General features: G+C 43.6%; 1 protein-coding gene across 8 annotated transcripts in view; it reads right to left on the bottom strand.

The window, feature by feature from the left end:
* Positions 1-7798: 7798 nt before the first annotated feature.
* LOC307128134 (uncharacterized protein) overlaps positions 7799-15000 on the bottom strand; it is a 49084-nt gene continuing 41882 nt past the window's right edge. For 5 of the 8 annotated variants that reach the window (XM_079819749.1, XM_079819748.1, XM_079819751.1 and 2 more), the window contains exon 3: positions 8120-11084. In XM_079819749.1, the coding sequence (XP_079675875.1) occupies positions 9945-11084 (1140 nt within the window). In that variant the 3' untranslated portion in view covers positions 8120-9944. Of the gene's footprint in view, positions 11085-15000 lie in introns of all 8 variants that reach the window. The other 3 variants (XM_079819744.1, XM_079819746.1, XM_079819745.1) reach the window with 3 other exon arrangements.

Raw genomic sequence — 15000 nt, 5'->3', positions numbered from 1 at the left:
TCAAACACTCACACACTCACACACTCACACACTCACACACTCACACACTCACACACTCAAACACTCACACACTCACACACTCACACACTCACACACTCACACACTCACACACTCACACACTCAAACACTCACACACTCACACACTCACACACTCACACACTCACACACTCACACACTCAAACACTCATACACTCATACACTCACACACTCACACACTCACACACTCACACACTCACACACTCAAACACTCACACACTCACACACTCACACACACACTCATACACTCATACACTCACACACTCACACACTCACACACTCAAACACTCACACACTCACACACTCACACACTCACACACACACTCACACACTCACACACTCACACACTCACACACTCACACACTCACACACTCACACACTCACACACTCAAACACTCATACACTCATACACTCACACACTCACACACTCAAACACTCACACACTCACACACTCACACACTCACACACTCACACACTCACACACTCACACACTCACACACTCAAACACTCACACACTCACACACTCACACACTCACACACTCACACACTCAAACACTCACACACTCACACACTCACACACTCACACACTCAAACACTCACACACTCACACACTCAAACACTCACACACTCACACACTCACACACTCACACACTCAAACACTCATACACTCATACACTCACACACTCACACACTCAAACACTCACACACTCACACACTCACACACTCACACACTCACACACTCACACACACACACACTCAAACACTCACACACTCAAACACTCAAACACTCATACACTCATACACTCATACACTCAAACACTCATACACTCATACACTCATACACTCAAACACTCATACACTCACACACTCACACACTCACACACTCAAACACTCATACACTCATACACTCACACACTCACACACTCACACACTCAAACACTCACACACTCACACACTCAAACACTCACACACTCACACACTCACACACTCACACACTCACACACTCACACACTCACACACTCAAACACTCACACACTCACACACTCACACACTCACACACTCACACACTCACACACTCACACACTCACACACTCACACACTCACACACTCACACACTCACACACTCAAACACTCACACACTCACACACTCAAACACTCACACACTCACACACTCACACACTCACACACTCACACACTCACACACTCACACACTCACACACTCACACACTCACACACTCACACACTCACACACTCACACACACACTCAAACACTCATACACTCACACACTCACACACTCACACACTCACACACTCACACACTCACACACTCACACACTCACACACTCACACACTCACACACTCACACACTCACACACTCACACACTCACACACTCACACACTCACACACTCACACACTCATACACTCACACACTCACACACTCACACACTCATACACTCATACACTCATACACTCACACACTCACACACTCACACACTCATACACTCATACACTCACACACTCACACACTCATACACTCATACACTCACACACTCACACACTCACACACTCATACACTCATACACTCATACACTCACACACTCACACACTCACACACTCATACACTCATACACTCATACACTCACACACTCACACACTCATACACTCATACACTCATACACTCATTTACTGGATGGACTTCCTGTTCTCAATCAAGTTATTTTAGCATTTTGTTTCTAAAAATATGTTTTTTGTTATATTTAATAGTTTTCCACTTACACTTGTAGAGCAAGTAGTTAATTTAATAAGGTAAATGAAGTCAATAAATGTGTTCACCTAACATAAACTAAATTTAACATAACATTATTTAGTAAACCGCACATATAAATATTATGTAACAAATTCAAATGGTTTGTATTTACTTAAAGACATTTTGTCAGCTTTACTTGACTTTCTTTTGTTCATATAACTCAATTGTTATTTGTAAAAATGACTCAGTATAGTTGTGTGGAACCACTTGACGCAGCTTTTTTAAGTAAATTCAACAAATTATTTTTTTGAGTGTATACACTGTAAAAAATGATTGTGATTTTAACGGTATTTTACTGTACAAATGCTACGGTGAAAAACAGTTCATTGGTTAACAGAAAGTATCCGTACTATATACGGTGAATAACTGTAATAGATCTAACCTTACATTTCATTTCATTTTACAGTAAAATACCGTTAAATTTACAATTTTTGGAAGTGAAAAAGAACAAGTCATTGTGTAATTTACAGTGAAAACCCGTAAATTGACATTCCCAGAATTCCCTGCGTGACACTTCATATTTGATGTATTTTCATTGCAATAACTATGTTTCTTCTTTGTTTTTTCTAATCAGTTATGTACATTAGGGTTTTTATGTTACATCTGATGTTGTTAAATTAATGTTTATTGCATTTTTTAAATTTAAGTGTTAGCATGATGGTGTTTAGTGTGTGTGTGTGTGTGAATGACTCTGAGCTCTTCTATATATTAGTATTGTCCTCATTCATCACGTGATTCTCATCTCCGCTGTGATTGGTGGTTGTCCGTATATATCAAAGGTACATAACAGATATTAGTATATCAATAGGTTGGTAATGTAACATTATTTCAGTTAATGAAATATGTGTTTTTTTTACCGTAAATTGTTTACAGTGTAAAAATAATCATTACAATATAAACCGTTAAATGATATGGTTTTGAACTGTAAAAGAAAACCGTAATAATTACATTATAAACCTTTAAATGATATGGTCCTGTCCCTAAAAACCGAAAACGTTACTGCCGTATTTTTTACAGTAAAGTTCTGCCGTTTTTTTACCGTAAATTTTACGGGGATTTTTTTTACAGTGTAGTTGAGCTATATATGAATATTAATATGAACAACAGGGTCATGACCTCCTGAAGGCTGGACAGACGAAGAGACTGAAAAGGCATCAGTTTATTCAGCTCTAAGAGCAACAGAACTCAAAGGTTGAAGCAGGAGGAGTTTCTCTTACCTGTAAATGAGGCTCCACCCTTAAAGACGGAGGGCTGGTTCTCTATGAAGTGTGTTGAAGACGGAGGGCTGGTTCTCTATGAAGTGTGTTGAAGACGGAGGGCTGGTTCTCTATGAAGTGTGCACTAGTGAGGGCTGGTTCTCTATGAAGTGTGCACTAGTGAGGGCTGAGCTCCACCTACGCCGGAGACCCGTCCTCCGTCTCCGCCTCTTTGAAGAACACCTCCGACATCAGCAGTGTCCAGAACACGATGGACAGAGACACGTTGGCCACCACCATGAAGATCATGAGCGGATGGAGCATACTGGAACCCGAGAATGAGCAGAAACACGGTCCTGAAGGATAGACGCTCAACCACAGCACACATGAACCTGAGCTCATCTACTGGATCCTACATGACCCTTGACCCTAATACATCTCCCTCATTTCATCCACAGGTGTAATCCTCAGCATAATCAGACGCTTAATCTAAACCCTCACAGACAGATGGCACGTTCTCAGCACACTAATCCAGGGATCCTTCACCCACACATGATCAGGTCATCTTCATGTTAATAAACATAATAAATATCAAAGTTTGGTGTCCGTATATCAAAGCATTGCAGACACAGCCTCAGTTGGCATCATGCGATTCGGTTTTGGTGAAAATCAGACGAACGGTCTAGGATTAGTTCGAAAAAGAAGGCGGACAGGAAGTTTGGCCAAAAACACTCAGGACTTTCGGGATTAAGATAAAAAAGATTTGAGTAAAATCAATTAAATATATTTTTGTTCAATAATATTTTTTCTTTTCTTTTTTGGTGTTTTGAGATTTTATGATTTATAATGAATATTTATGCAATAATTATGACCCATTTTTTCCCATTGAATATAATAAAAAATGTATATATATATATATATATATTATTTTTTTATTAAAGCTGTATTTAATTAAAGAGTCAAGCCTAGGCCTCATGAAAGCAATGTTTTAAATGAGATGGTGCCATCCGGTGGACACACTGAGCATTTTTATCACACAATAGCACATTTTTACCACTATAGTGGATCTCGCGTTTTATAAAAAATAAAAAAAAATCGTAGCTTCATCACAATGGTCCGAAACTTGGTGACTTTATTGGTGCTTGGTATATGAACACCCAAAAAAAATTGGGGACTGGATTTGAAAAGTCTAAGTGGTCGTAAAAAAAATAGTCACACTCAGAACCTTCAGGTTAAAAATGACCCCCATAGGAAATGAATGAGAAATTAGCAAAAATACAGAGTTTTTTTGTGCGTACAATCTACAAATCAGCTCAACAGTGAAGATCTCTAAAACATCAAGAGTAGCCTACAAAACAGACAAAAAAAACTCACACACACACACTTATACACACAAAAACACACGCACACACAAATGAACGCGTGCCGTTTCAAAAGCTAATTGTGTTTTTGTGTGTGTGTGTGTGTGTGTGAGTTTGTCTGTTTTGCACTCTTGATGTATTTTCATATTTTTGCTAATTTTTCATTCATTTCCTATGGGGGTCATTTTTAACCTGAAGGTTCTGAGTGTGACTATTTTTTTACGACCACTTAGACTTTTCAAATCCTGTCCTGTGTTTGTTTGGGTGTTCATATACCAAGCACCAATAAAGTCACCAAGTTTCGGACCATTCCGATGAAGCTACGATTTTTTTTTTAATTATAAAATGCTTTGGGTCATTTTTGACCCCAAGAACCCCAGAGGGCTAAGACAAGTTTCATTACCACAGGCAAAATAAATCAAAAGTTAGATGGACATTTCATTATAGCTTTTGACCTCAAGGTGGCGCTGCCCAAGACTTTTTGGGCCTTCGATGCCAAAACACATGCCGAGTTTAGTAACGATACGCCAATGCGTTCATAAAATATAGCATTTTTTGATAAAATTCAAAATGGCCGACGCCCAAAATGGCTGATATGGGAAACTTGCGTATCGTAGGGCTCGGCGTGAAGCCCCGAATCTAAAGAGACCAGTTTCGTGATTGGCCAAAGCGTTGAGAAGTCATAAGCAAGAATAACCCATGTTTGTATCTGATGGTTATAATAACAGAGTTTGGTCAGAATGCTCTGAAGCGTTGAGGAGACACAGCCTCATGTTCACTTTGGCGTTCTCTTCGTCTAATTAGTTTGCGCTTTATTTGACAACGCTTTGCCCAATCGACTTGACTTCAAGAACTTTTTGTCGGCCTGGGCCCGTTTCAGAAAGCAGGTGAAGTGAAAACTCAGAGTATGTTAAGCCTGAAATGAGGGAACTCTGGGTTTTCTGTTTCAGAATGAAGGTGTGTTAAACCTGAGAAAGCAGAGGAAGCCGTTTCTGAAAGAGAAAGAGAGGGAACTTATACTCACTCTTACTCTGTGAACATCACCTGGTCTGGAGCAGGTGTTCTTCCGTAAACTCAGAGTTTCTTTCAGGCTCCTCCCCTTCTTAAAGCGCCAGCGTGTTTAAATACTTCATCCATTCATTCAAACGCCACAAATGCTTTTCTTACTGAGTATTTTTGTTGTATTTCAAGTATGAATATAAATTAAATAGAAATTTGAAGTAAACAAAGTTTACTTAACCCTTAATCGTCCCTAAAGTAGGGTTTACGTTTGAGTACCTTGGGCTCAGATAGACCCCAAACTTTTACAGAGCGATTGCATAGGGAAATATAATTTTTTTACATGGAAAACTATATATAATTTTTTTTATTTACTTCTCAACTATACATTTATGCTGTGTTTTTGTGGGTATTTGGTAGTTTTTTACCTATTTACTGCACAAATACTTAACTATGTCATAAATTGGCTCATTAAAAATGATGAAAAATAATGAAATAATGAAAAAATCACTTGAATGATGATCTTAAATAAATATAAATAGTTTTTGGACATTGCTCTATGTGTTAGGGCTAGAATATCGCCATCTGTAGGTTTGTGGAAAAACTTTAGGAATTATAGTTAAAGAGAAAGAGAGTGCAATGACCACATTATCCACTAGAGGTCCAGAGGGAAGTTATGCAGAAGTTAAGCTTCCTTTCATCTTTCTTTTATTTGCCCTTTTCTCTCTCTTTCTCATGATTGTTCCATGTTACATTTGTGCTCTAGTATTTGTCCTTCATTTATGTATGAAAATCTTTCAGATTTATGCCAGTTTTGTTGATTTTATTTGCCAGTTTCTATAAAAATGCTCTCTGTTGCAGTCACACACGTGTGTGTTTGTGTGTGTGTGTGTGTGTGTGTGTGTGCGTGCGTGTGTGTGCGTGTGTGTGCGAGACAGAAAGTTCGTTCCACTTTGTGTTTATGCTCTAGGACCAGATCTTGATATAAATGTAGACATTTTCAGATTTATACTGGATTTAGTTGATTTTTTTTACAAACAAAGTGAAAAAAAAAAGCATTTTTTAGACTTTCCCATTCATTTTCAATGTGGGGTCAATCTGACCCCGAGGGACTTAAACGGTAAAACTTTTTTTACACTCCTTTAGAACAACCAAATCAAGCCCAGATTTTTTTTGTTGCATGTTTAGATAGATTATTTAGGAAAAGTCACAGAGTCTCATGGCCCTGAGATGAAGGGAACACTTTTAAAAAATGGAGGAAAAGTCCAGTGGGGTCAGCTGGAGCCCAAGGGATGATTAAGGGTTAAAACAAGTTAAATTATCTACCACTGGACAAAAATACAAAGTAAGAAAGCATTCAGTGCAGGAACATTCATTCATTGCTCATATTTCATCATGAGGACACGTCAAAGACACAAAGGCATGTTCTTTATACAGGATCCTGACGTTCACCTGATCAACCTCTAGAAGTGACCCTGACCCTGACCATACTTTATTCTTTTTCCTGTTGGATGTTAATATTCTTCCTCCATCTCCTCTTCATCTGTCAGTGGTGCTGGTGTGGAAGTCAAATGTTAATGTCATTCCCTCATTAATAACTGTAACCGGTGTGATCAGAGAATATTTCATTATGTGAAAGAGCATCAAAGCTTTACACATGTCCGGGTTTCTGAAGCTGAAATCGTCAGAGTTGGGTTAACTCAGGGGTAGGCAAGTTCAGTCCTAGAGAGCCGCTGTCCTGCAGAGTTTAGCTCCAACCCTAATTAAACACACCTGAACCAGCTCATCAGTGTCTTCAGGATTACTAAAGCTACAGGCAGGTGAGGGTTTTTCAGGGTTGGAGTCAAACTCTGCAGGACAGCGGCTCTCTAGGACTGAACTTGCCTACCCCTGAGTTAACTCTTATAGCGGTGAATGAGAGAATACATTAAATATATATGTTTGTGCCCATTTGCTCAAATAGCAAAAGAAAAACTCCACAATAGTGATTCACAACTTTAAAAAAAGAGGGAAAATAGAGTGAGATTAATAACGGAAGTGAAGAGAAAGGGTTAATTGGACAGTCACTCCCACAGACGCTGTATTAGAAACACTCTCAGCAGAGGGAACTTGTGCTTTGGCATTTGATGCAAAAGTAATAAAATACAAAGTATTAGTGTTATAAATGTACATACATTAAAAAAAAAACGTTGCAGGATTGACGATATTGCTGAGCATTAAAACACATAATCAGTGTGAGACGGGTCAGTGAGGGAGAAGCTGCTGGACACTGAATTATATTTAATATGGCAAATATGTGTAAAGTAATTAAACCTTCACCCATGAACATTTACTGCTTAAAGCTTTAGCTGATTGAATTGTTTTCATTTTTAGCTGCTGCCACATTCTTTTTTTTTTTACCTTTTGGATACCATGAAAATTAAACTTAAACTAATTAAGAATTAAACTTACGTGACCCTGAAGTGTGTGAAGGTGTTTTTGTTGGGTGCTGTTGCCATGGTGAATCATAATTTCGGAGCTCCATTGATCGTGGCTTTTCATAGTGTATGTGCTGAGCTCAGAGTGTCCCACAGTGAAGGGTGCACACTTCCAAGGGCAGGCCTGGACAACCAAACCCCTACAATTGCTAATCAAAAGAAGCGGAATCACCGCCAAAATGCGACAAAATGAAGAAGAAGAAGAAGAAGAATGATCTGAAAAACAACACTGAGACACTTCTCAAAACAGAACTGAGTGAGTTTATAGAAGTTCATGACACACAATATCATAATGAGAGACATTTCAATCTTTTTCACGTCTAATGATGATTAAAACAGTCTTTTCACTTCTTTAGCTTCACACTAGCGGGTCACATGATCAGCGGGAGGATGTGATGTCACTCTTGAGGTGTGTTATTAGTGGATGTACAGAAGGGTCAGATCCGCAAGAGTGACTGTTGTAGAAGAGTCTCTTCTGCTCATTTATTAGATTCAAAATACTAAAACCAGTAATATTGTGAAATAATAACAGTTTTATGTGAATATACTTTACCGTGCAATTTATTCCTGTACATTATCAGCATCATTACCGCAGTCTTCAGTGTCACATGACCCTTCACTAATCATAATAATATGAGGAGTTATGATTATTATCAGTGTTTTCATTAGGGCTGTGCGATATTGAAGACAAATGCGATATCCTTATTAAATAATGCGATATGCGATATGATATTGCTTTAAGTGTGTGAAATCTATTTCTGTCCCCAACTGATATCTTTCACTTAAAGCATAAGCGACTGTGTTTTCATGAATACTCATCAGCACAGTGTGTAACAAGACATGAAAAATGAACGGCTTGTGCGCACGTTTCGGTGTGTGTGTCAGACAGCGCGACACTGCAAGAAGTTGTTTTTTGCGTTTAATAACTCTTTTTAACGTCAAGCAAGTCCCATGAGTAACAGTCGTGTGCTCAGTCTATTCTCTGCTGTATGAGTCGGCCTAAAACCTTCCTGCTACACATTGTTCCGGGTAATTTCGGTGGAAACGCGGCTTTAAAGACATTTCTAATGTTACAAAAGATTCTGTTTCTGATGCTGCTGTTCTTCTGAACTGAATATTCATCCGAGAATCATGAAAACACTGAGGTCCTGGGATAATATTAGTCCCGTGCGAATCGGCATCTGTGATTGGCCAGGATTAGGCGGATCGTATATCATTTTTGCAAGGTTTTTGTGTCCTGTGCGCATTACTATCTTTATCTTTCACGAAGAATGGCGCTAGGCTGCATATAATGCGCACCGTTATGATTCCCGTGCGGCCGCGCGGATTATACTTTCACTTTAGAATGAGCACCAATTTGGGAGTAAATTGCTTGAATGGTGTGTTTAATATTATTCTTAATGAAAAACACAAAAACAGAACATATGACAAACTCGCTTAAATTGGCGCTTTTACATTTAGCTTTAAAACTGAATCTTCCGCCGTATATTGTTATTATTGCTCAGTTACGTTTTTAACTGTAGCGTCTGCTCTCTAACTGAACTAAATGATTTGTATTACTATAAAACAATCAAAATGATATCGATACGACTGTTTATAATTTCATACAGCTATATCTATAACGAAAAAAACATTTACAAGTCTTGACATCATATCCGGGAGATAGTCAGTATATTCGAGTAAGATCACAGCTTATCCCGTGCGAATGCGCCGCGCAAAACTCAGATGTGTGGGAGTAATTTCTAAATCACACGAGATACAACTAATCCCCTGCGAATAGGGCTTAAGATGAGAGACTCTTCTAAACACAGTAAACCGTGCGGCTCTGAGGCTGAGCGTGACACAGATGCCGATTCACACTGGACTAATGTTATCACAGGACATCGGTGTTCGGCGAAATATGGAAGGTCATTTGCGGGGGAATTTTACTTTACAAATGACAGACATGGCCGATTCGCACAGGATTAAGATCAAGAGGTCCCCAGTTACAACTAATCCCCTGTGAATAGGGCTTAAGATGACAGACTCAGTTTGTCCGTGTGTTCTGGAGCTGGTGTAATGGAAGTCCTAGCAGGCCAGTGTCCTCTGCTGGTCCTCCTGCTGCAGGAAGTACTCACAGAAGCGGGCGCGCACCTCCTCTGCGTCGCGGTCGTCGGCGGATGGCGAGATCTCGTCCGCGGGCTGAGGGCTCTCCTCGTGCCGCACCGCCTCCTCCCAGCGCTCCTGGAACTCGTCCCCGTGCAGCTCGCACACGTTGTGCAGGACGCAGCAGGCCAGGATCATGGTGGGCACCACGTCCATGCGGCAGTCGTTGCGCTTGAGGAGGCACTGCCAGCGCGCCCGCAGCCGCAGGAAGGCCCGGTCCACCACGCTGCGCGCCCGCTCCAGCCGGCGGTTGAAGGCCCTCTGTCCGGCCGTGAGCCCGCTGGACTCGGGGTGGCCCTTCAGGAGCCAGCTCTTCAGCGGATACCCGGCGTCGCCCAGCATCAGGAAGCCCAGCGGGCGGCCCATGAAGTCTATCGGCGGGAGGAAGCCGCCGTTGCACCCGCGCGCCCACAGGGTGGAGTTCTGCAGGATGGCGGCGTGCTCGGTGCTTCCCGGAAACCCGGCGCATACATCCCAGAACTGACCCAACCCGTTAACCGCGCCCTGCGTGACCACCGACAGCCATCCGCGGCTGTTCCAGTAGTTATCCGTGTTGCTGGAGGGGGCGATGATGGGCACGTGGAGGCTGCCCACCGCGCCCACGCAGTGCGGGAAGCCCCAGCGGGTGGCGAAGAGGCGCGCGGCGTCCTCCAGCTCCTGCTCGCTGGGCGTGCGCAGGTACAGCGGGCGCAGCAGCAGCACGATGGCGTGGCACACGTCGCGCACACACTTGCAGACGGTGGAGCGGCCCACGCCGAACAGCGAGGAGATGGTGCGGTACTCCACGTTCGAGGCCAGCCGCCACAGCGCCACCGCCACCCGCTTCTCCAGGGGCAGCGCCGGCCGCAGGCGGGTGTCCTGCCGGCTCAGACGCGGCTTCAGCTTGCCACACAGCAGGAAGAACGTCTCTTTCGTCATGCGGAACTTCTCCAGCCAATCGGACGGCTGGAATTCTCGCATCACCACACGCTCCCACCAATCCGTGCTCTCGATGTTGCTCCACACGCGGGTGGGGCGGGACGGGGCGGCGGAGATGGGGCGAGACGTCTGAGCGATCATCATCTGGGGGACAAGAGCAGCCAATCAGAGCAGGCCAATCAGATCATTCAGAGCAGGCCAATCAGAGCATTCAGTCATGCACAGGACAATAACAGAATCAATGACTCAATTCGGTGTGTGTGTGTGTGGCGACTCGGTTCGGTGTGTGTGTGTGTGTGACGACTCGGTTCGCTGTGTGTGTGTGTGTGTATGTGTGGCGACTCGGTTCGGTGTGTGTGTGGCGACTCGGTTCGGTGTGTGTGTGTGTGTGTGTATGTGTGGCGACTCGGTTCGGTGTGTGTGTGTGTGTGTGTGTGTATGTGTGGCAACTCGGTTCGGTGTGTGTGTGTATGTGTGGCAACTCGGTTCGCTGTGTGTGTGTGTGTATGTGTGGCGACTCGGTTCGGTATGTGTGTGTGTGTGGCGACTCGGTTCGGTGTGTGTGTGTGTGTGGCGACTCGGTTCGCTGTGTGTGTGTGTGTGTATGTGTGGCGACTCGGTTCGGTATGTGTGTGCGTGTGGCGACTTGGTTCGGTGTGTGTGTGTGGCGACTCGGTTCGGTGTGTGTGTGTCTGTGTAGCAACTCGGTTCGGTGTATGTGTGTGTGTGTGTGTGTGGCGACTCGGTTCGGTGTGTGTGTGTGGGGCGACTCGGTTCAGTGTGTGTGTGTAGCGACTCGGCTCGGTGTGTGTGTGTGTGTGTGGCGACTCGGTTCGGTGTGTGTGTGTGTGTGTCTGTGTAGCAACTCGGTTCGGTGTATGTGTGTGTGTGGCGACTCGGTTCAGTGTGTGTGTGTAGCGACTCGGTTCGGTGTGTGTGTGTGTGTGTGGCGATTCGGTTCGATGTGTGTGTGTGTGGGGCGACTCGGTTCAGTGTGTGTGTAGCGACTCTGTTCGGTGTGTGTGGGGCGACTCGGTTCAGTGTGTGTGTGTGTGTGTGTGTGTGGCGATTCGCTTCGATGTGTGTGTGTGTGTGTGGCGACTCGGTTCGGTGTGTGTGTGTGTGGGGCGACTCGATTCAGTGTGTGTGTGTAGCTACTCGGTGTGTGTGTCTGTGTAGCGACTCTGTTCGGTGTGTGTGTGTGGCGACTCGGTTCGGTGTGTGTGTGTGTGGGGCGACTCGGTTCAGTGTGTGTGTGTAGCGACTCGGTGTGTGTGTCTGTGTAGCGACTCTGTTCGGTGTGTGTGTGGGGCGACTCGGTTCAGTGTGTGTGTGTAGCGACTTGGTGTGTGTGTGTGTGTGTGTGTGTGTGTGTGTCTGTGTAGCGACTCTGTTCGGTGTGTGTGTGTGTGTGTGGCGATTCGCTTCGATGTGTGTGTGTGTGTGTGTGTGTGGCGACTCGGTTCGGTGTGTGTGTGTGTGTGGGGCGACTCGGTTCAGTGTGTGTGTGTAGCGACTCTGTTCGGTGTGTGTGTCTGTGTAGCGACTCTGTTCGGTGTGTGTGTCTGTGTAGCGACTCTGTTCGGTGTGTGTGTGTGGCGATTCGCTTCGATGTGTGTGTGTGTGTGTGTGTGTGGCGACTCGGTTCGGTGTGTGTGTGTGTGGGGCGACTCGGTTCAGTGTGTGTGTGTAGCGACTCGGTGTATGTGTGTGTGGCGATTCGGTTCGATGTGTGTGTGTGTGTGGCGACTCGGCTCGGTGTGTGTGTGTGTGGCGACTCGGTTCGATGTGTGTGTGTGTGTGTGGCGACTCGGTTCGGTGTGTGTGTGTGTGTGTGGGGTGACTCGGTTCAGTGTGTGTGTGTGTGGGGTGACTCGGTTCAGTGTGTGTGTGTGTAGCGACTCGGTTCAGTGTGTGTGTGTGTAGCGACTCGGTTCAGTGTGTGTCTGTGTAGCGACTCTGTTCGGTGTGTGTGTGTGTGTGGGGCGACTCGGTGTGTGTGTCTGTGTAGCGACTCTGTTCGGTGTGTGTGTGTGTGGCGATTCGGTTCGATGTGTGTGTGTGTGTGTGTGTGGCGACTCGGTTCGATGTGTGTGTGTGTGTGTGTGTGGCGATTCGGTTCGATGTGTGTGTGTGTCGACTCGGCTCGGTGTGTGTGTGTGGCGACTTGGTTCGATGTGTGTGTGTGTGTGTGTGGCGACTCGGTTCGGTGTGTGTGTGTGGCGACTCGGTTTGATGTGTGTGTGTGTGTGGCGACTCGACTCGGTTCGGTGTGTGCGTGTGGCGACTCGGTTCGGTGTGTGTGTGTGTGGCGACTCGGTTCGGTGTGTGTGTGTGGCGACTCGGTTCGGTGTGTGTGTGTGTGGCGACTCGGTTCGGTGTGTGTGTGTGTGGCGACTCGGTTCGGTGTGTGTGTGTGTGGCGACTCGGTTCGGTGTGTGTGTGTGTGGCGACTCGGTTCGGTGTGTGTGTGAGTTTTTTTGTCTGTTTTGCACTCTTGATGTGTTGAGCTGATTTGTAGATTGCATGCACAAAAAAAACTAATTTCTCATTCATTTCCTATGGGGCTCATTTCTGACCTGAAGGTTCTGAGTGTGACTATGTTTTTTATGCCACTTAGACTTTTCAAATCCTGTCCTGTGTTGTGTGTGTGTGTGTGTGTGTGTGTGTGTGTGTGTGTGTGTGTGTGTGTGTGTGTGTGTGTGTGTGTGTGTGTGTGTGTGTTCATATACCAAGCACCAATAAAGTCACCAAGTTTCGGACCATTCAGATTTTTTTTATTTTAAAAAATTTGGGTCAGAAATGACCAAAGAGCCCCAGAGGGTTAAGAACGCAAACGATGGTCTAATCACTTATGCTAATTTGTTTAATTTAAATAAATGTCTGTCTGTAAATAAATTTTAAAAAATAAAAATCGAACTTTATTATTTTTAGTGGTAAAAAATTATACCCGAAGGATTTATCAAAAATGACAATTGAGTCTCAAACTGAGCCTCACAGGTCGACTGCACAACTCTTGAGTTTTAGATGAGAATCTGAGAAACACTGAATCTGCTGTATAATAATAAAATAATAATAAAATAATAATAATAATAAGGGTTATAGTTAGGGATGCACCGAATATTCGGCCACCGAAAATTTTCGGCCGAAAATGGCCCAAAAGTGCATTTTCGGTTTTCGGCCGAAATACTTTTATCACCGAAACAACACGGCCGAAATGTTGTGATGACGCAAACAGAAACCGCGACCTGCACGTGCTTGTCTGAAGCAGTATATTTGAGAAACACCCACGTCAGCTCCATGTAGAAGCACTGACAGCCAGAGCTCATGTTCTCGATGAGAAGATGACCAGACTTCACTGTGAGTTCCCACACAAACATCGATCAACATGTATCACGTAATTCAAACGATAAATGCCGTTTTGACGCTCTTTAATGTGGCATCACTGATCACATCACAGTTCAAGCCGCGGCGCGCGCGCGCGTGAACGCGATCATCTGTGAGCGCGATCGATCATCTCTTCCTTAAGAATAAACATGAATGAACATCTAAGGTATGTTGAGGATACATTAACACTTACTGTCACGTATCATATGTGGTGTAATCGCTCAATCAGTGTTTCAACAGCGAAAAGACGTCAATATAACTGCTTGTAAACTAGCCTAAACAATGTCATTCAACTTTAGCATCACATTTACCTCAGGCAGTCATGCAGTGTCCACAGAATTTTATTCACTAGAGTAAATCAACTCTTTCACTAAATATATGACCTATATTAGCCGTTATATTCATTATATTCTACTTAACCTGTTAATGATATCTTGATTATTTCCTGTATGTTTAAATAAACCTGTCATGAAAATGACAGACACTGTGTATAAATGATTATATTTCAACAACGAATTGGAGAAAAAACTATTTTATTATTAGATTATTAGTTATTGCAAAAACTGCCTTATGTGAAGTTTGCATGTTTGCGTACTATGTTATTTGAGTGTTGATTATTAGACCTAAAAATAAATAGCAACTGAATTTAGGCTAATAGTTTGGGCTCTGTTGT

Source organism: Gobio gobio (assembly GCF_949357685.1).
Source record: "Gobio gobio genome assembly, chromosome: 6".
NCBI lineage: Eukaryota > Metazoa > Chordata > Actinopteri > Cypriniformes > Gobionidae > Gobio > Gobio gobio.
The sequence above is the reverse complement of the archived record's forward strand: the minus strand, read 5'-3'. Positions and strand labels throughout refer to the sequence as shown.